Source organism: Mustela nigripes, chromosome 3 (genome assembly GCF_022355385.1).
Source record: "Mustela nigripes isolate SB6536 chromosome 3, MUSNIG.SB6536, whole genome shotgun sequence".
Taxonomy (NCBI): Eukaryota; Metazoa; Chordata; class Mammalia; order Carnivora; family Mustelidae; genus Mustela; species Mustela nigripes.
In genome coordinates this window covers 148,090,914-148,113,830 of record NC_081559.1, presented here as the reverse complement: position 1 = coordinate 148,113,830, position 22,917 = coordinate 148,090,914, and the positions used below count along the sequence as shown (strand labels likewise).

At 36.2% G+C, this 22,917-nt stretch overlaps 1 protein-coding gene across 15 annotated transcripts in view; it reads right to left on the bottom strand.

The window, feature by feature from the left end:
• RALYL (RALY RNA binding protein like) overlaps positions 1-22,917 on the bottom strand; it is a 691,697-nt gene that overhangs the window by 34,618 nt on the left and 634,162 nt on the right. For 14 of the 15 annotated variants that reach the window (XM_059394797.1, XM_059394795.1, XM_059394793.1 and 11 more), the window contains one exon: positions 14,933-15,046. In XM_059394797.1, the coding sequence (XP_059250780.1) occupies positions 14,933-15,046 (114 nt within the window). Of the gene's footprint in view, positions 1-12,614; positions 12,791-14,932; positions 15,047-22,917 lie in introns of those variants that run through there. The other variant, XM_059394788.1, reaches the window with a different exon arrangement.

Sequence of the window (22,917 nt, the reverse complement as noted above, 5' to 3'; positions counted from 1 at the left end):
TTAGATTCTAAATTCCGTTGGCAGATGTGGTTATCTGCAGTGGTTAAGAACAAAATTCTGGCATTAGATTTACCAGCTTTGTGATGCAAAGCCAAAATGGTTAACCCTCCTTGTGCCTCAATTTTCTCATCTGTACAATTAGGATAACTACTTCTTAACTTCCAGGGTTTGGAATAGTAAATCAATGAGTTTAGTAGAGTTATTTGCAAATAATAAGTGCTCAACAAATGAAGCTACATTCTACATTAATAGAATACCCTCTAATTACCAGGGTGTGCACGTTCCATTTACAGAAATTCGCCCAGATGGGAATTATGCTGACAACATAATAATTATCTCCCCTAGTGGTTGGTTTTCATTTCCTGTAAAAATATCAAGAAAGGATTGGGTATTGAATAAACAAGATCATTTCATGTACCTCCTTCTCTAACTTATTCCTGTGTCTACATGGTTATCTCAAAAGCTGCGTAGTTTTCTCTCATTTTGATTATTGTTATTTTATCAGACAATTATCCCATTATTTGATTTGAGGTTTTTTTTTTTTTAAAGATTTTATTTATCTTATTTGACAGAGAGAGAGATCACAAGTAGGCAGAGAGGCAGGCAGAGACAGAGGGGGAAGCAGCTCCCCGCTGAGCAGAGAGCCTGATGCGGGGCTCGATCCCAGGACACTGAGATGGTGACCTGAGCCGAAGGCAGCGGCTTAATCCACTGAGCCACCCAGGCGCCCCTTGAGGTTTTTTTTTTTTTTTTTTTTTTTAAGATTTTATTTATTTATTTGACAGAGAGATAGAGAGCACAAGTAGGTAGAGCAGCAGGCAGAGGGAGAGGGAGAAGCAGGATCTCCATGGATCAGGGCGATGCGGGGCTAGATCCCAGGACCCTGGGACCACCACCTGAGCCAAAGGCAGATGCTTAACCACCTGAGACACCCAGGTGCCCCTGATTTGAGTTTTAAGAGATACTACATTTTAAACTTATTTATTTATATTTTATGGCAATAAAGATAGTTTATAGAGCCAAATAAATAGAGGCATATTTATTCATAGTCTTTTTCATAATGTGAGTTAAAAAGAAAGTAAGCAGTGGTATACATTTATTTCGACTCAGCACAAATCTTTTCTAATACAACTAACGTGTACATCTATAAACTGACAAAAATGTTGTATAAATAAGCAGGTATCCTTTTCTATAAGTTGTTTAAAATTTTAATGACAGCTACACACATGTGTTCTTGTATTTTAATTCTCCAAATACTAAAATTTATGTATTGAGAATCAGACAAAAGGGTAGGGATGTGCCTTGGCCCTGCTGTCGGAGGACAGGATTCTAGGTCAAGCTTAGCTACTTACCAGTAGAGTCATGCACACCGGCCTTGAGTCTGTTTTGGTCACTTGGTCAGGTCATTAGAACATAGTAGGTCAGCTTTCCCTCAGCTGTATAACAAAAACACCTACCTCTTGGGTTTGCTGTGAGGACTAACACAGCTTATATTTGGGAAATGTTTTGCACACTATGAAGGGGGGCTACATAAATGTGTACTGTTACATAGAAAAAAGGAGACACACGCTCCTCATTGGGAGTATGTCAAGATAACATCACCACCAGTAAGCATGGAAGGAGAGGCCTGGAAAGAACAGGGAATAACAGTGAAAAATTGTGGGTCTGAGGCCTCATTCCTCAGGCGAAGAAGAGATGGTGTGGGTCCAAAAAGGCTAACAACAATTATTGCAGTCATCTTAAAATGACAAAATCTAGGCTCTTTTTCTTCACATTAACTTTCCACATACAGATACAGACTATATATTCCATGCTGTTTTTCTATCAACTTGTTAGTGTCCGTTTTCTCCATAGAACAATATAACTAATGTAGTGATGATGTAAATTCTGCTTTCAAGGCTACACTCTTTATCGTCATATAGTGAGTGTCCAGATGAAAGCAATGGCCTAAATTCCCTTTTCTCTGATGTCTGCATTACTTTTAGCATAGAAAGTCTTATGAAGATTCCTAAGTGATTACTGTCAAGCTTATTCAAAAAGGTTTAGTCTGGAGAAGATGACCCAAGTATCTGGAATAAAAGGAAAGCAAATCAGAAAAAATGAAAATGAAAATAAAAATAAAAATAAAAGGAAGGCAAATCAGGCAAGAGATATAGACCAAACACATGCTGAACTTAACTGTTACAGAAAATTACTAGGTTTTATTCATCTTGCCTTCCTTCCACATATCATTGGAAAAAACCTCTAAAGGTTTTGACCCTTAACCTACTATATACACACCACTGGCCAGCACCAAGTGAAGGGAAGTTGTGTTGGGCAGCCGAGTTTGAGCAGAGTCTGCTTCTCCCTCTGCCCCTTCCCACTGCTCGTGTTTGCTCTCTCAAATAAACAAATAAAATCTTTTTAAAAAATACCATCGCTCTCATAATCTGGTTTGATATTTCGAGAATGAGAGCGGGATGGATGTTTGGGACTGGACAGTTATTATCCTATATAGCAAAAAATTGTATAAATCTTACAAATTTTCCTAAAGCCAGACTTTCTCAATTTTAGATCATTATGTTTATTTTTTTTTTAAATAACACATACTGCACATTTATTTGGGATAATATCATTTTGGAAATTCATATACATTTCTTCTTTAATGATTTCAGAAATATTTGTTCTCTGAGAACGTTTGCTTTTTAATTTTTGAAATTAATATTCCAGTTTTTTTCCCCCTCTGAAAAGTCTTTCACCGAAGAAGTATGGAAGATTTTTAGAGAAGCCATGTAGGATCAGAACTTAAAGATGAGTAGCCCTCATTTGGCTTTGTGCATCAGTTCGTTGCAGTTGTGTTCGAAATCCAAACTGATTCTCCTGATCTTCCTACCTGAATAGGGTCCCTTCTCTCCCAATCAAGCAAAGCCCAGATCAAACACTGTCTTATAGTCTACTGTTGTCTTATCCTCTTCTCAGTGGTGTTTAAGTTTCCCTAATATTTGAGCTCTTGTCTCAAAAGATCATTGTCACATTCAAAGGGGATAATATAGTTGTTAATCTTTTGTAAGGTGAAAAGTGCAATACACGTCAGTTATCAAGAAATTGTTTGATTTGCTCTGGACCCCTTACTGAGTGCTTAATACATAGAAGAGATAATACAAGCTATTAGGATATAGGATTTGAGATTAATAATTCTGTTAATTATTAGTCTTATTAACTATGGCTTTCTTCTCTAAAAGATGAACATGAACATGAAAATAACATCTTTCAGAGAGTTGTTGCAGACTCAAATGAGAAAAAAGAGGTGAATGTGTTTTCTAAAGTGTCAAGGCCACAAGAACGTGTTATCATAACAGGCTCAAAAACAATTCTTGAGTTGAATCTATATTGATTATTTGATTGCTACAGACAGTTTATGTAAAATCATTCATCACTACTGACCATTAAGAATTCTACATTGCAAAGACCATTTTGGCTTCATTTCTGTTGAGAGAGGCATAGTGTTTTAAATTATTCTCTGCTTTTGTGTGTGTGTGTTATATAACATACACGGAACTCCTCTAACAGTCCATTTCAAAAGCAAGAGTGTATTAGAGTTCAGTGCAAGGAAGCCTAGGACTTAGCCTCATTCTTCCATTCATTAACTTGGAAGGAAATGTGTGGAGGAAGACGTTACATGGTGTGAGAAAAAAAAAAAAAAACCCTTTAATTGCAATGATAATCAATCAGCCTATGCTTTGATAATATGTAGTCATCATAGATTTTTATCATTACCTCAGTGAAAAACGTTATAATCACTAAACAATGATAGGTTCTAGGAATAAAATTACACATGAAAGCACATCTTGTTTATTAAACTTGGTTCACGGTTTAACAAGCAGTTTTGATCCAGTAGTGATCTTGTGGACATAGAAACAAAGCAACTTGTTCTGTTTTATAAATAATTAACTAATTTTACTCCTACTAGAAGTCATTAATATATTTTAGCTTAGTCCTGATTTAATAGCATTCTCTTTATCTGCATAATTCTTTTTCTACTTATCGCTCTTTCCGTTTTATTGAGTGTTGAGTGTATATGTGGTCTGTATGTGTGCGCCTACACATTTATGTCTCTGCCTCTAAAGTTCTTTGGGGCAGAAACATTTTTATTCATCTTTGTAGCCCTGATGGTTAATTCAGAGCCTTACATGCAAGTGAAATACTTGTTGGATAGGTTTATGAATTGTCATGGAACTAAAAAATGAACGTAAACGTCTGGGTGTCAAATCCTTTTCAGAGAGTCAAAGTGAGTACTGAATTTGGCATCATGGTAGCAAAGATATGAAGCCACAGAGATTAAAAGAAACATTCCTGCCACATTTTCAGGGAGAGTCCCTACCACTAAGTCAGAGTAAAATGTGGGGTCTGAGAGTTTCTTAGAAGATGGTTCATTTTCACATGGATAAGCCTTCAGGAGAAAAATAAAGCGTGAAGTCTGCACGGGCTTACAGGAGGGGGCTGTTTTTGATCGCTGGCATCCTTTGGAGTCTCTGTTGTCTTCTTTAGGTCAGAGTGATGGGTGACCATAGCATTTCTTTTGTGGGCTAAGTGAGCTTTAGATTTTTTTAAAGAATGGATTAGGAACCGAAAAGCTAGGAGCTTGTGCCTAAGAGATATCTCTAATATTACATAAATTATGGATTTCAACAACAAAAAAAGATTTATTATGGCTCCTAGTTAGTGAGTCCTTACAAAGTGCTGACCATGCAACATTCATTACCTAGAGGCCTTGAAACATTCTGCCGGGGAGGCTTCTTAATCATTTGACAGATGGAGAAACAGGTGTTCATGGTCACACAGCTAGTGAGTACAAGAGTCAGAACTCCTGCTTAACGTTTTCTGACTACATAGCCTGGGCTGTTTCCTAATACATCTCTAGAAGAAAGGCCTAATTTGACAGATATTTGAATCTCTTCAGTAACCAGACAATTTTAAATTAAAAAATGAAGAAGTCTGTTTAGTTAGGGGCACATGCTCCAACTAAGTAATGGCTATCAAGGGAAGAGAAAGGCAAGTGCTAGGTAGGTGCTTCTGTTTATGGGAAAACGCCTCAGGCTTTAGAAAGCCATGGAAGAAAAGAATTTGATATTAAATTTCAACCCTCCTATTCTAAAGGTTTGTTTGTTTATTTGTTTATTTATTTATTTTTGTACATCATATTTCTATTTCCAAAGCTGTATATGGTTGAGAAAACAAGTTAGAATTGTTGGGATTTATGTTCAAAGCATTTTTATTAAATTCAGTTTGCTGCATAGCTATTATCATTAATATAACTCTGAAAATTGGTTGAGTTGACAATTAAGTTTTTTGACAGGCCGACTTAATTGCTAGCTAATTGCTAGCTAAATTGTACTTAGCAGATGGTTGGAAAGAATGTTGATACAGAACAGTCACATTATTCATTAAAGCCAAGCAAGTACCCTGGAACTATTGTTTTTGTATATCAGTATAAGCTATATTATTAAAAAAATTTCTACATTATATCACCTGTATATAATATGATTTAACTCAATGATTCCAATAAATGCTATTTAAAAAGATGCAACTTATTATGGTATTACTAATAATGACATAAATGAGTATCAAGAATGTTACATTGGAGGATTGCTTTCCAGTTAAAATGTCAGTTACATAAGTACGTTCCTGGAGAAAATGACCTTAAATTTGTTCTCCTGGAGTACCTGGATTGTTGAGGTCACCACAAATTCAATATCAATGATTTAAAAAATTACAGAGATGCTGTGTTTATTTAAGCCTCGCAATAATTTTAAGGGATAGATATTACTCCCCCTCCCCCCACTTTATAGATTTCATAAGCACCTTTCCAAATATCACACAACTAGTAAGTTTGGGGACTAGATATCTAATAGGATTGAACCTACTTCTGTTTGATTCTTAAGCCTGGGGCCTCGGATGTTTTGCTAGTGTAAATCTATTTGCCACAAGGAAGATGAATTAAGGAGGAAGCAAACTAGAAGTGGGGAGATAACTACCAGGGGAGGCTTTGGAGGATGAAAATGTTCTAACTGATTTGTGGTGATGGTTGTACTGCTCGGAAAGACCACTAAGAAGTCGTTGAATTGCAGTCTTGGGATGATGACATTTCATGGTATGTAAAATATACCTCAATAGAGTTGTTAAAAAACAAGATGAGTGCATCAGAACAAGTGAGAGATGATGAGGGTTTGGGTACCAGCAATAGTATTGGGAAAATAGAAGGGATGGAGTAAAAAGATGTTAAGGTAAGGGTTTGCAATACTGGTTGTAGAAGGAATAGAAGATGTTCCATTTGGCAATTTGGTCGACAGGATTTATATAGTGCTGATGTGAGCAGAGACAGGCCACAGAGAGCAGAGTATATGAGATAAGAAAGTGAAGAGAAAGAATTCAATTTTGAAAAAGGATGATTATTACCAAGGACTTTAGTGTACCCCTCAGCTTGACCAAACTTTAGACAAGCTTCTTCCTAAATTAAGAAGCTCCTGACCTCTTTTTTTCTTAGAGCGCTTACTTGAGAAAATTTGGGATTGTAAATTTTTTCTATGCTCCTTTGAGATGTAAATCTTTTACAATCTAGGCCTGTCTTTCCTAAGATCTAGAAGTCATCCCCTTGAAATGTAATCATCAAGAAAGATAGTCTCTGTGGGAGAGTAGAAGCTTATCTTCCGTAACAGTCAATTAGCAAACACAGATGGCCCAATCATACCAACCAACCTCTGTACTAATGTCCTCTAATACTTTTCCATTAGCTTAGCATTTAAAAATTATTCTGCCTTTTGTTTTAGTAGAGTTCAGTTTCCATTCCATATTGCACTAGTTTTGAGCCCTACTCAAAAAAAAAAAAAGGCAACAGTCTTGAATGAAGTCTTCCTTCCCATTTTTAGTAAGTGTCCAGTGCAATTTTTCTTTTACAGTTATCCTAGGGAGAGCCATAGGAATTTCTCCATTAAGCAGAGGGAAAAGCTTTGATTCTGTTGCTAACCACACAACTCACTCTCTTTTCATCTCTTTAAATTTAGCTTCTTTTAAACATTTAATTTTTGTAGTCAAATATTTCCACAAGACTTGTTACCAAAAAGAGCAGTCTTCCCTTCCTACCTGCTCATCATTTTCAGTTCCTTCAAGGTTTTCCACTCAGCTCATCATTTTAAATATATGCCATCATATTTCTAAATAATATGTCTATATTGCTATTTCTTGATCAATTTATGCTCTGTCTGTTGATATTACTGTCCATTGATATTACTCAGACTTAGAAAGCTAAGGATTGAGTTCTCTATTGTACAATCCCCACTTACTCCCCATCACTCTGGGAAGTTATATTGTAAATTAGATTAGACCAATTTTCTGTTTTTAAACAATTTTAAGTATTTAATGCTTTGTGCAAATAAGCTTATTAGTATATAATAAATAAATTTTCTTTCCTGGACAATACTATTTTCTTTGGTGATAAAAACTGCCTTAGGTTTTTTTCTTGTTGTCTGTCTGTTTGTTTGTTTGTTTTTAATTTAATTCTCTATGTACTTTTATGTAGTTGAGCAAACTTTAACTAGACATGTAAATCTCATTTAGACTGATTTACTTCCCCACCCTTTAGCTATTGGATCAATGTCATCTTGGAAAAGTCTCTCTCAGAGCTTGGGAGTAGGACTGATTTGGACTTCTTTCTTTCTGGGCCCACTGCACAGCTCATGCCAGGATACCCTTTACCACCATCTTGAAAATTCCCCTTGTTTTTGCCTTTGGATTTCCCTGCTTTGGGAAAGCCGTGTTTCCCCTTTCTCAGTTTACCTCCTTGTTTTAGTGAAATACCTCCTCCAGTACTTTTCAGAGAAAGAATGAATTAAGGTATACTTCTTGATATTTATATATCTGAAAATGTCTTTAATCTACCCTCACATTTAAGGATTTGGGTATTAGGTACAGAATTGTAGCTTTTAAATGATCTTACCTAAGAATTTTTAGGGCATGTTTTCATTGGCTTCTACATTTCTATGTGGCTGCTGAGAAGCCCATTGGTATTCTGATTCCTGTTTCTATATATGAGAACTGTTTTCGGTCTTTTCTGTCTCTCTAAAATTGGCAGGACCGACCTCTCTTTGTCCTCTCATTCTGAAATATCACAATGATATGCTTGGATGTGCGTCTATTTTCATGCATTGTTTCAAGCACTCAGTGGAGTCTTTGAGTGTGATTGACTATGCTCTTCAGTTTTTGTTTTCCTAGGAAATGTTTTCGATGCTCTATCCTCTTTCTTTCTGAAACCCTGTTATTCAGATTTCATCCAGTGATTTTCACATCCATACCTTCTTATTTTCCATATCTATTTTCTTCTGTATTTTCTGGGAGAGTTTCTTTAATTTTTGTCTTCCAATCCTGTATTGAGTTATTTATTTGTGCTATCATATGTTAATTTCTAAAAGTTCTTTTATCTGTCCTCTGAATATTCAAGTTTTAGTTTCATGTTATTTCATGAATGCAGTTATCTTCTTTCTTTCTGAGTGTATTAATTGGTGTTTTTTCTTCTTTTTAAAATTTTATTTTTCTGCATAATCTGTTTCCTTCAACCTCTTTTTCCTTTTCTTTCCTTTTCTGATATTTCTTTTCTATCTTAAGTGTTTTCTATTACTCAGTGATGCTTGTCCATTCATATTACCAGTGGGGTATTAAAATATCAATGGGCAGCTTCATAAGCACAGGGTTATTGTTTTTGCAGGATGACCTGGTTGACCATTCCTTGGGTGGCACCTATGCCAGCATCTTTAAATCCTTCCTTTCATATTCCCAATGAAAACTTCTAGTGTCTTGCCAGTAGCCTGGCAGCTGAGGAAGAAGAGAATGCCTGGAATTCCTACAGTAATTGTGTTAACTTTTACTTCTCTTCTTAATCTTCAACTCCACTTAAAATTGTTGTTTACCAGCTCTGAAATCTGCTGTTGTAGCTTTTCTCTAAGGAAACTTCACCAGCTTTCTAGTGGGGTTAGGAATGGTGATAAAGGAATTTGATTCCTCAACAGACTTGCAACCATTTATAATACCTCCTTTTCCAGAAGAATATGTCTTTAATTTTGAGCCTTTTGGGATTTCTGCGGTTAAAATTGGACCCAGATTTCTAGGATATGCTAAGTCAGGTACAATTCTCCATCTGCTGTCTAGCTTCTAAAATTCTGTTCCCATTCTCTTTATGCCTAGGGGTTTTCATTTTTTAAATCCTATCATTTTTTTAATATTTTATTTATTTATTTGACAGAGAGAAATCATAAGTAGATGGAGAGGCAGGCAGAGAGAGAGGGAAGCAGGCTCTCTGCTGAGCAGAGAGCCCGATGCGGGACTCGATCCCAGGACTCTGAGATCATGACCTGAGCTGAAGGCAGCGGCTTAACCCACTGAGCCATCCAGGCGCCCTAAATCCTATCATTTTAATGCAGTTTCAGAAGACGACAGAGCTCAATTCATGTATTTAATCCAATAACTGTAACCAGAAACATCACCAGTTTAATTCACAGTGCAAATACTATCAGTAAGGTATTCAGAACAAAAATAGTCACATTATAGGTGGCAGAAATAGTTACATTATAGGGAGCATGTTATAGGTGCTCCAGATTATATCTGGAGCAATGTTTTCCATCCTGAGTACCTCAGTACACAGTTGACAAACTATAGAAGACCAGAGAAGAGAGATGACAATGGTTCAAGATGCAAAACCAAATTCGTGAGAGGCAGCTGAAAAAATTACTGGTATTTATCTAGAGAAAAGACGGCTTCAAAGATGTCCTGACAAAAATTTGAATACAGCTAAGATGAACATCTATGGGCCAATTATGTTGACTCTCCATTTAAAGGTTGGAAGTGAGAATATTATAGCTCCTTTTAAATATTTAATTGGCTGTTACATCCACAATAGATGACACATTATCTTGGCTTCAGGGAACCAAACCAAGTGAAAACAAAAGAACATTGGCTTAGTGCCCTATAAGGAGAACCTATCGTAGGTATCTGAGACATAAATGCAAATAGGGACCAACCCAGTAAATAACATTCATGTGTGAACTGGCTGAATAAAAATATTAGCAAACTGAAAAGAGTATGCCATGCACCAAATGATAGCAATATGGAAAGATTCCAACTTTTCAAAAGCAGTTATGTATTTTGCTATTTATTTGCAATATTATAATTCTTGGTGATATATATATATATATATATATATATATTTTTTTTTTTTTTTAAGATTTTATGTATTTGTTTGAAAGAGAGAGACACAGAGAAAGAGGGTACACAAGCAGGGCAGTGGAAGTGGGATAAACAGGCTTCCGGCTGAGCTGGGAGCCCAATGTGGGGCTTGACTCTAAGACCCTGGGATCATGACCTGAGCCAAAGGCAGATGCTCTACCTACTGAGCCACCCAGGTGCCCCCCCACCCCATTTTTAAAGATTTTATTTATTTGACAGAGAGAGACCCAACGAGAGAGAGGGAACACAAGCAGGGGGAGTGGGAGAGGGAGAAGCAGGCTTCCCACGGAGCAGGAAGCCTGATGTGGAGCTCCATCCCAGGACCCTGGGATCATGACCAGAGCTGAAGGCAGACACTTAATGACTGAGCCACCTAGGTGCCCCATCTTGGATGTTATTTTTTAAAATTCTGTGTCTTTTACCAAACATCTTGGGGGATGAATTTATCTTATGGGACCTGGTTTGGGACCTCTCTAACGCTGAGGTCCGACATTGGCTATTATCATTGGAATTTCCAAGCAGGACAGGCTTGCAGTGTATCAGGGACACCACTGAGAATAAAATTGAAATACGTAATATCTACCTGCCTTTTCACACCAGAGACTTTATGCTTGAAGTTTGATTTTTTTTAAAAAAATGTAGTTGCCTGTGGATTAATTGTGCCTATTGTATAATACCGAGTTTCTAGTTTTCTTTCTTGCCTCTTTTACACTTTTTTGTCATTTAACATTGCTGTGTAAACCACATGTAAATTGTGCCATTCCTACGTGACCATTTATATATAGCTCTTTTAAAAGAATCATCCAGGAGTGAGGCACAATGGTAGGCTACACAGATATAAGTGTTATATGTCGTTTTCAATAATCTACATAGTCCCTATATCTCAAAGTTGTGTTCATTGAATTATTCAAGAAAAAAATAACTATCCATTGTAGAATTATGCTAACTGTAACTCAAGTTAGGATAGTATGTTTGAGGTCATAATCCATTCCTCTAGTTTACATTTGAGGGGTTGAGATGACTTGCCAGGTGGTGCCTGGTATATAGTACATGTCGTTGGGGAGTTAGAGAAGGAAGAGAACACATGACCTTATGCTCAGGAAGTTTACAATCCCGAACAGGGAGACAGGACATCATACAAATGCTTATTAGAAGCAGTTGAAAGTATAGAGAATTCCAAGTCAAGTATTATGCTTCATTACAATTATTCCTCATAGCTTAGAAATTCACTACAAACAAAAAAGAAAAAAAAAAGATAGTATGAAAGTATGAAGCTTGAATACTGGACAATCTCCATTGTTGTGTGGTTTTCAGTCTTTGGTTTGTGATCTTCCATCTCCTTCCTGCAAGTGCTTTATGCTAGAAACCTTCATTATCCAAAAACTGAGATTGGGAATGAGAGATGTATAAAAGAGTAATAATGAAATAGACACCTTAGTTAGCTACAAAATAATTAGCTCAGCAACCAAATAAGCATTAAAATGAGTACTCTCTTAAATTTAGTAAGGTATTGAGAGTTTTTAAGAATTTTATTCTATTTCTCTCCATTTTCTATAATCTAGTCTTGACTCTTTCCTTAAAACCCTGATTTCTTTTCATAAAGAAAATATAGAAAGTAATCATTTTATCTCCCTAAATATGAATGCTGTTCAGGAGACAGTTACAAGTGAATGAAATTACAAATTAAATAATTCCATTTTCTTCCTAACATGTTAAAGTAAGAAAGACATAAATATCAAAAGACTAAGCCTATCATTTTAAAAATAACTCTCTCATGACTGGGAAAGTTTAAACACGTACAAAAATAAGGTGACAGCCTTTCATGAAAAGAAAAAGCCAAGCTTTGAATTATGGTGTTACATTTATAGGTGATCTTCCAAGAAGATATGTGAAAGGTATTATTCATTGCAGGAAACTGGAAGGTATAATATGATAGAATAAGGATCACATTTTTCTCTTTGAGGTGATTTATATTTAAATGAGTTCTCCATAATCCTTTAAACTGAAGTGCAAATTGGTTATCAAAGTCCTTTGCTGTAAGGGTTGTTTTACATAATAATGAATTTCACAGAAGTTCCTCAAAGGGAAATATTGATTTAGGCGACATCACAGGATATTTCAGTTACAGCAACACTTTAGATTAGTGCCATAGACAGCATATAAAAAACTTCCTAAAGTCTAAATTTCTGTATTAAGAAGGGTAGGCAGTGTTTTTGTTTATTCTTCAAATAAATACCCAGTAGTGCGATTTTTGGATCATATGGTAGTTCTATTTTTAATCTTTTGAGGACCCTCCATCTGTTTTCATAGTGGAAAGTTACAATCCCACCAGCAGTGCCCCAGGGTTCCCTTTTTTCCATATCCACACCAGCACTTGTTGTTTCTTGTCTTTTTGATACAAGCGTGAGGTGATATTACCTGGTGGTTTTGATTTGCATTTCCCTGGCGACTGGTGATGCTGAGCTTCTTTTCATGTCCCTGATGGCCATCTCTGTATATCTTCTTTAGAAAAATGTCTACTCCAATCTTTTGCCCGTATCTTTTCTCAGTAGAAAATATGTTAATAATAGAAATTTTTAATAAAATGATTGTTTTATCTACTCTTTCCCATCCACATTAGTGAGAAGCTGCCATCCATGTACTAGGTATATAGCTCATGTTTTTAGAAAATGGGTCTTGTGATCAACAGAAATGAAATCTTGCCATTTGTGATGAGGTGGATGGAACTAGAGGGTATTATGCTTAGCGAAATAAGTCAAATATCATATGATCTCCTTGATATGAGGAAGTGGAGATGCAACGTGGGGGGTTTGGGGGGTAGGAAAAGAATAAATGAAACAAGATGGGATTGGGAGGGAGACAAACCATACATGACTCTTAATCTCACAAAACAAACTGAGGGTTGCTCAGGGGAGGGGGGCTGGGAGAGGGGGGTGGGGTTATGGACATTAGGGAAGGTATGTGCTATGGTGAGTGCTGTGAAGTGTGTAAACCTGGCAATTCACAGATCTGTACCCCTGGGGATAAAAATACATTATATGTTTATAAAAAAATAAAAAAAATTAATTAAAAAAATGGGTCATGTGAAAATAGTAGGAAATGTTCATTTGCCTGTATATGCTTGCGTTACTGCCAATGCCAAACAGCTCTGATTCTTGGCCCTTTATTCCCTGCTCATAACTGTGCTGTATAAGTTACATATGATACTTTATTTGTTTCTCACAATGTGAGGTAAGGATTACTATCTTTATTTTATAAATGAGAAAAATGAGGCTAGCTCAGTGGTGCGTGAGAATCTGAACCAGAGCTTATTTCTCTCTTTCACTATGCTGTGCCACCAACTCACATCTGCTTTCTTTTCATGAGTCCTACATGGCTCATCACTAGGAGATAAAAGCTCTAGTCCTCACCCCAGTGATAGAGTGAACACACAGGCAGGTTCCTCTTTGCTGTGTAGCTTAGGAGCCCCAGGAGCCCAACCAGTTCTCATTAGTAAGGAGTAACCAGGGGGCCTCACCTCAGTGAAATACTGAGACCAGGTCCTAGGTGGGACCTGAGATTAAAACTATAAATGGGAAGAGCACAGGAGTCACTCATGAGACTGTGGTTTGAGACCCAGGTCCATCACTCACTAGTCAAGTGACCATGGAAAAATCAATTTACCTCCTTGAACCTTTGTTTTTTTCATCTGTGAAATGAGGAAGCTGGATTTGATCAATGACTTTCAGAACTATATTTTTTAAAAAGTGAAGCTCTCTTTTTTTTTTCCTTTGAGATCAAGAGTGGGACACTTAATTGACTGAGCCACCCAGGCACCCCTGAAAAGTGAAGCTCTTTAAGCAAATGAAGTCATATGTTGAAACCCAATAATAAAATCGATACACAGGTAGAACAAGGGCTGGATTTGGAGGAGGCATGAGTTCATCTGCCTCCTGGGCCTCCTTCTAACCTTCATCCTGTCTCCAGGGAGCCCCTGAGGTATGTGAGGCTTGCAGAACACGATTTTCAAACTGTGTACTCGCTCAGCTCTACCTGTATCTCAGTTCTCACAGTCTATGATTTAAAAACTATATGTAGCCACATGACAAGGGCATGAGAATTGTATTAGAAGAGAAACAGGGTCAAGGCTAATAATTCAAAGGAGAGGGGGCATTAAGTTGTAAAAGACAGAATCAAATGACTTGGCAGGGGGTGGCCAGGGGCATGCTTTTGATGGGGAGGACCCTGAAACTGAGTACTGGTTTTGCAGGGTTGTAGCAATGTAGGGGCTGGGCTTTCTAATCTTCATTTCTGGAATCTGTTATATTTTTGCAGTTAGTTTATTTAAATATGAATATTATTTTAGTCTGACAATATTATTCCAGTAATTGATTTTATTTTCTTAAAAGATTCTTGATAGTGAGCTATTAACTTTTAATTATGATACAACTATGCTTGTTATCACCAAAACTTTTCTCCTTGTTTAAAAATGTGAAATTTAGATAAATGGGTTCATGTTCTCTAATGAGTAAAAACTCAGATTACCTTGTTGCAACTCTTGGCTTAAACACTTTCTTCATGTGTCTGTATTAACCTGCTAAACTCAGTGAGTGTCACTCTGGCCCTGAGCTGTCCCTGTGATTGACACTGTCTCACTGGTTTAACCATGGCATGTCTTTGGCCATAAATCCTTTTCACTTACCTGCCTCCGCCTTCTGCTGCTTCTCAATTTTCTCCAGGCGCCCTAGCAAGGAGTCAATTTTCGTTTTGATCTGGGTTAATTCTTTCTTGATTGTCTGTAGCTCATCTGATTTCACTGGAAAGGGGACAAGGGAAAGAAAGCAACAGAATGTCAAATGTACCATCAACTCACATAGAACATGACTCACAGAAACCCCATGTTTTCTCAAGACAGTGTCAAATCACATAGGACTTTCAATCTTACCAGTTTCTTGTTATTTCCAGCAATCCTAGAATACCGGAAGACATTGGCAATTACAGTAGGTTTCAGTGACGTGAGCATTAGATACTAAATCTTTTCACTGAAAGTTACGCAAAGGGATGGAGTCATCTGGAAACATCTTATTAAATAACTAAGTGATATGAAACTCAGTTTTGGCAGGTAGCTAGCTAATCTGCACTGTAAAATGGATTCAGATTGAGGAATGATAAAATCATGACAGGTATGTTAATACCACATTGAGTTCTATGTTGTAATACATATTTCAGTAGTCAATGATATTTGTAATCTAGTCCCCTGGTGTTTTATTGAAACCAGGATACAAAGTTTATCGTCTGAAGAAATGTCTTAGATGCAAGAGACTTCCAACAGAACTCTTGCTACTTTGCCTACTTAAAAAAAAATGAGGTAATAAGTTGTACATGTCCCTTTTTAAGCCATGGGGCTGGAGGAAAGAAAATTCACCAAAGTTACCACTGGTATGTTCTACAGTAGTGATTCCCATTCCAGGTTTTTTATATTTAGCATGGTTTCAAAGAAAAACAAGTGGGAACCAACACAGGACTGACAACTTTTCATTTTCCTGAGAAAGGATGTTAAAAACAATAAACAGCCTCCTATTAACAATAATAATTATTTTATAAAGAAGGAGCTTAAGAAGAGGAAAATCTCCTATTTAAGGGGAGTTCTTTAACAGAAATATATTTATGTTTATGGAAAATTCACTGCAGTGTTCCTATTTTCTCATTTTTCTGAGAACCACTGGAAAGTTTGCCACAAATCCACAAAAACCAGAGAATGAAGATTTCAAAGCTATCACTATAGAACATCTGCATCTGCCTAGGGGTTTTCAGTAGGTGGGGTTTCGGGTATCCATGCCTCCACAGAGATGCCTCTAGACTGGGGGGCATAGAGCTTGATGTTAGCCTATTGATTCTTCTCTGTTACCTTTGCTTCAAGTTTAAGATGATCTCTGCTTGGATTCTCCCCAGAAATGCTGCAAGAAATTGAGCATTTAGCTTGGCTCTTTAGTCTTCAGGAAATTTCTTTGGTAAATAATAAAAACGAAATGCAATTTATGTTTGCTTTGAATAGGGCTATTTGTCAACTAAGATATGTGATATAATATAAATGATAATGTATGCATCAATATACATTAATTGCTCAAAGGAAGCACAGACTTTTTTTTTCCCAATATAAAAAAGTGAGAAAACATTTTTTATTATAAAATCAGAAATTCCTTTTACAAAAAGCAGATTTTAATTTATGATGCAAAGTAGCTTGCAAAATAAAAACTACAAGAATCCAGGACCCCATGGAGTGTTCCTATTATGAAGAACCAAACTGAAAGTAGAACACAGTTTAAAATAGAGAATTGCTTCTTATGTCAATTATTTCAACGACATCAAAGTGCCATTGTGGAACTGCAGCTAAATTTGAAAAACATCATCTGTCACAATTGCAAATTGATTCCACTTTGAAGAATGATTTTCATTTCTTTTGATGGAAGCACATCATGTAGTTTTACTTAAACCTATCAAATTTAATAGAAAATATTTTATCTTATAACATTAGATTTCAGTGCAGAAGAAATGGGGCTGTGGCTGGAAACTAACAGAATATATTTCTTAGTAAGTAGAGCCACACCTCGGCCCAGGAATGCAGTTGACTTATTTTCGTGTCTTTATCTCCTTAAAAAAAACAACAGAAACCAAAAACCCACCAATACCCCATTTTATAGAAACATTACAAACCACTAGAAATCTGGGTTAAGCACGTAGGAACTTAACATGTATCTAAGAAGTCAAGCCTGGCTTTTAGACTCATGTTTAATACTCCAGGAACACATTTTATGATCCGAGTCAATTTTGGTTTAATTAGTTAACGGTATTTAAGCTTAGAGACAACAAGGATCTGATCTGCATAAATTCTGTAAGCTCTTTCCTGCCTCTACCAAGAAAGTCTGAACCGGTCTCCAGCCCTATGCAAGTGGCCCAGCTTCAATCTTGGAATGGGTAGCAGCAAAGGTTCATCAAGGTTCGGCAAAACACAGGTTAAAACTAGTTTTCGTTGCTTCTTGAGCAGCTGTGAAAGTTGTTTTCTTACTGCACTTCAGTGCTGTCCTTGGGAGAAGGCCTGCCACTTACCTGGCCTACTTGCCTAAAGTCCTGTTTGTACCTATCTTCAGTAGAATTCACTTATCTATAGATATGGGGGTGGCTTTGTGTTATTGTGTCTGGTTTCCAGATGGAATATCTGAGATAAATCACCTCTCTATCTGATGTGCTTCCCTCTCAAACGCTTCTCTGCCTCTTTTCTGCCCCCACCTTGTTTGGCTCCTGTTAATAACTTCTCTCCTGCACTGTGGGTTACATCGATCCCCTACTCCAGCAAAATGGATGCATATTTTACAAGCATAGATTTCTAAACTTAGAATTTAAAGAATTTTTGCAACTTTAAATTCTGATATTGTCCCCCAAATATAAGTGAGTTCAGAATTAAGGAGAGCCTTAGATCCAAATTTTCCCAGTTCATTTTCCTTCCTTTTTACATTCCCCCCCGTCCACTCTCTGCCCACCTTTAATTAGGCTTCTGCCTTCAATTTGCTCAGTCTATGGCATAGTCCCTTCATTGTAATAAATCATAAACCTTTTCAATTGAATACTACCAGAATGTCCCCATTTCTATAGGAAACTCCAGAAACCCACACAGAGGTGCACAAACCAAACTATGAACTGGTATCCAGGGTCTGCTCCTAAGTATATTTCCAGCTGTGCATTCCATTTCCTCAGAAAACATACTCTTCCCTTGAACAGAAAAGGTTAGTGCTTAATTAAATAATGCATGGAACCGGGTAGACTCTAGTTCACATCAATGTTTCTTTGGGGAGTCACCTGTAATCACTAAGATTCAAGTTCAACAATCTGTAATTTCCATCCTTCACCTTAGAGGCCTGTTATAAAAATTTAATAAAGCAGTTCACATAAAGCACTTAGGACCATGCCCAGAACATCATCAAACCCAATAAATGATAGTAGCGGAAGACATTCTTTCTATTACTCATTATTATTATTGCTATTGTTTTTATTGATATTATTATCCCAGAAAAGACTCTCTCTCTCCCTCAAATATGTCTATATCAAAAATTCTATATGCCTTTTAGAGCTTCATTGAAAGTCTTGTCTCCTCTATGGATTCTTCTTTGACTAACCCTCTGGAGGGTGCATCTCTCCCCTTATTCAATGGCATCTCATATTTACCACTAGACATACACTGTCTGTTGATTTTTACTTAGTATGTCCACTTTTCATATTAAATTATAAGCTTCTTGAGAGTGAAGCCATGATTAGATATTGTGGAATTTCAAGAGTCATGCTTTTGAATATTTTCTGTGTTTTAATAACTCCTTCTTCTATTATTGACTGATGAGACTCCTGATGCTTACCATAATGTCCTGGACTTTAAAGTATGTCCTCCTTAATTAGAAAATTATATTAATAGGCTTAAGAAGAGCTCTTGAATTAGATTAGTAAATAGTGAAATTTTCCTGTCTTTCATCATAAACCAGATCCATAAAAATTATTGAGATTCCACATTAATAAATTATTCTGATCTCTGACAATACAACATTTCAAAAAGAAGGAACTTTGGACAGTTGTTTGAGGCAAAACATATTAATAAATTTATCCCATCATAGGCTCTCAACAACCAAACTCCCTTGAATGGAGAGAAGGCATCCGGTTCCTTCTTCTCCTACCTTCCTACTTACCGTCCTTCCTTCCTGCCTTCCTTCTGTCCTTCTCTCCCTTCCTTGTTCCCTCCTTCCCACCCTCCCTGCCCCTTTCTTTCTCTTTCTCTTTTTTTCTTTCTTCCATCTTTCTCTCATTCTTTTTCTCCTTGTATGTTTAACAGAATTTAGCTCAGTCTCTTAAACACAGCAAGAAATTGGCAAATTTCAGAAGATCTGTAGGTGTCTGTGTAAGTAGGCAGGCCACTGGATGCAATTTCAACCCAACCAGCAAATCTTATTTAAAGCTTTGTGAATATACCAGGCACTAAACTGGAATTGACTGTTTCATGGAGAGACAGAGAAGCAAACAAGGAGTGCAATAAGAAAATTAGCTTGGGAATATGCTGTTTCTTAATCAGAAAGCCTATGATAAAAGAATAAGAGGATATATAACTTGGGCAGCCACACTTTTGTATTTTTCCCTAATTCCACTTCATTTCTTCAAAAATCTAATATCTTTATCTTTGAAGATACATTGCATATAATATAGTGCCTTTATTTTTATATAGAGTATTAGATCGTGAGAGTCAGGAGTATTTTTTACCAAGAATAATACGGAATGATTTTAATCAACTTGCTGTTACTTAATTGTTATGTATAAGTAACTTAATGTAGACAAGCTAAGGGCTTGGGAAAATTAGAACCAGTTACTAAAGATTATGAGTTCTATAATTTGAAATTTATTAATTTGAGAATTTAAGAAAATTACTTTGCTTCCCAGTCAGCTCCAAATTACCTTCCCTTGACTTACCTGCTTGCCTATCTAATTATCTTAGGCTCTAGTCACAACTGTTCATTGTCCCTTTAATGTGTCTTGTGTTTTCAGACATCTATACCTGTGTTTCTGTTGTTCTTATTTGTCTGCCCTACACTCTCACCTTCTCCACCTGGCAAAATGTCATTTAATTTTTAAATACTCAGCTCCAATGTTGCCTACAGAGTAAAATCATCCTCAACCCTTAAGCTTTTTGTTAAAAAGCTCATCGTCTTTCTACTCATACTTCTTTCAAATGACACTTGAAATGATCTTTTCTTTAAATGTCTCTCTCCCTAACAAGATCAGGAACTGCTTTCATTTTTGACTCAAGTGTCTAACATATTTATTCAACAATATTCATGAAGATCTGCTATTGCTGGATTCCTTCCCAAGAGCTGGGGATATAGTCATAAACAACAGAGACAAAAGTCATTGAAATGATGGAGCACCCATCTAGCAGAGGAAGAGGACAACAACCAAGTATCTTTTATTTGTTTATAAATCTAAATATAAAGTGCAGAAAAGAGGTTAGGGAAAACCTAGCTTGGGAGTAAGATTTGTGTATACTGATATACATATATTATATATTATATATTATATATGTATATAATTATATATATGTGTATATATGTATATATTAATATACATATGTATGTATATTATATAATAGGTATCTATTATATATATTATAATAGATTATATAATATTACATAGATATATATTAGATTATATAGATATATATAGATTATATAATTGATTCCTATTATATCTATCTATATATCTACAGATACCTACAGATATCTGCAGGTATATATTAGATATATTAGATTATATAGATATATAGATCATATAATAGGTTATATATATATATATCATATATCTATATATAATAGGTACCTATTATATATTATATAATAGATTTTATATATAGATATATAATAGAATATTATATAGATATAATATAGAATATTATATAATAGATACATATTATATATATATATATTACCATTGTATTTATGTATGTATATATGGGAAAGGAAAGGGAAATGTCACCGATAAAGTGAAAAAAACATTTGAGCAAAAGTCTCAACATGGGGAGGCAGCAAGTCATGGGACTATCAAGAGGTAGTGGGATAGAAGACTATCTGAGGCTGAAGAATGGTAGATGCAAAGGCCTGACTCAAAAGTATACCTGATGTGTTTTAGAGGCAGCCAAGAGGACAGTACGGCTGGAGTTGGAATGAGCAAATGGGAGAAGAATACAAGTCAAGAGGTGAGCTGGAGAGTGGAGAAGAGGGAAAAGGGATATGGAAAAGATGGTAGAGAGTCTTATTGGCCAAAGTAAGTACTATGGGTTTTATTCTGAGTAATATAAGGGCTCATTGCTACATTTAAAGTTTTTATTTTTCATACAGTGTTACATTAGTTTCGGGTATACAACGTGATTTAAGAATTTTACACAGCACTCAGTGGTCATTAGGACAAGTGTACTCTAAGTCCTCTTTATCTATTCTACCCATTCCCCACCCAACTCCCCTCTGGTAACCGCCAGTTTGTTCTCTGTATTTAAGAGTCTGAATAGCTATATGCAAAAAAATGAAACTGGACCACTTTCTTATACCAGACACACAAATAAATTCAAAATGAATGAAAGGCCTAAATGTGAGACAGGAAACCAACAAAATCCTAGAGGAGAACATTGGGCAGCAACCTCTGTGACCTCAGCTGTAGCAATTTCTTACTAGACATATCTTCAGAGGCAAAGGAAACAAAAGCAAAAACGAACTATTAGGACTTCATAAGATAAAAAGCTTCTTCACAGTGAAGGAAATAATCAATGAAATTAAAAGGCAACTGATGGAATGGGAGAAGATATTTGAAAATGACATCTGATAAAGGGCTGGTATCCAAAATCTATAAAGAACTTACAAAATTCAATACCCAGAAAACAAATAGTCTTATTTAAAATGGGCAGAAGACACGAATAGACATTTTTCCAAGGAAGACATAAAGAAGGATAACAGTTACATGGAAAGATACTCAACATCACTCATCATCAGGGAAATACAAATCAAAACCACAATGACATACCACCTCACACCTGTCAGAATGGCTAAAATGAACAACACAGGAAAACAACAGATGTTGACAAGGATGTAGAGAAAGGGGAACCCTCCTACACTGTTGGCGGGAATGCAAACTGGTGCAACCACTCTGGGAAAGAGTGTGGAGGTGACTAAAAAAGTTAAAAATAGAACTATGCCTATACCCAGCAATTGCACTACTATTTTTTATTTATTTACCTAAAGGATAACTGATCTGAAAGGGATACATGCACCCCAATGTTTATAGCAGCATTTTCAACAATAGCCAAGTTATGGAAAGAGCCCAAATGTCGATCAATGGATAAATGGATAAAGAAGAGGTGATACACACACACACATTCTCTTTCTCACACACACACACACACACACACACACACACATGCACACACACACACACACACACACACACACACACTGAAATATTACTTAGCCATCAAAAAGGATGAAATCTTGCCATTTTGCATTGATGTGAATGGAGGCTGTTGGGTATCAGACTAAGCAAAATAAGTCAGAGGAAGACAAATACTATATTATTTCACTCATATGTGGAATTTAAGAAACAAAACATGAATATAGGAGGAAGAACAAAAAAGGCAAACTAGAAAACAGACTCTTAACTAATCAGAAAACACATGGCTGCTGGAGGGAAGTGGTCAGAGGATGGTCTAAATGGGTGATGGGTATTAAGAAGACCATTTGTGATGTACACTGAGTGTTGGTGATGGATCACTAAATTCTGCTCCTGAAACTAATATTACACTGTATGTTAACTAACTAGAATTTAAATAAAAAATTGAGACAAACAATGGAATACTATGCAGCCATCAAAAGAAATGAAATCTTGCCATTTGCAACAACATGGATGGAACTAGAGCGTATCTTGCTTAGCGAAATAAGTCAAGCGGAGAAAGACAACTATCATATGATCTCCCTGATATGAGGAAGTGGTGATGTAACATGGGGGCTTAAGTGGGTAGAAGAAGAATCAATGAAACAAGATGGAATTGGGAAGGAGACAAACCATAAGTGACTCTTAATCTCACAAAACAAACTGAGGGTTGCTGGGGGGAGGGTC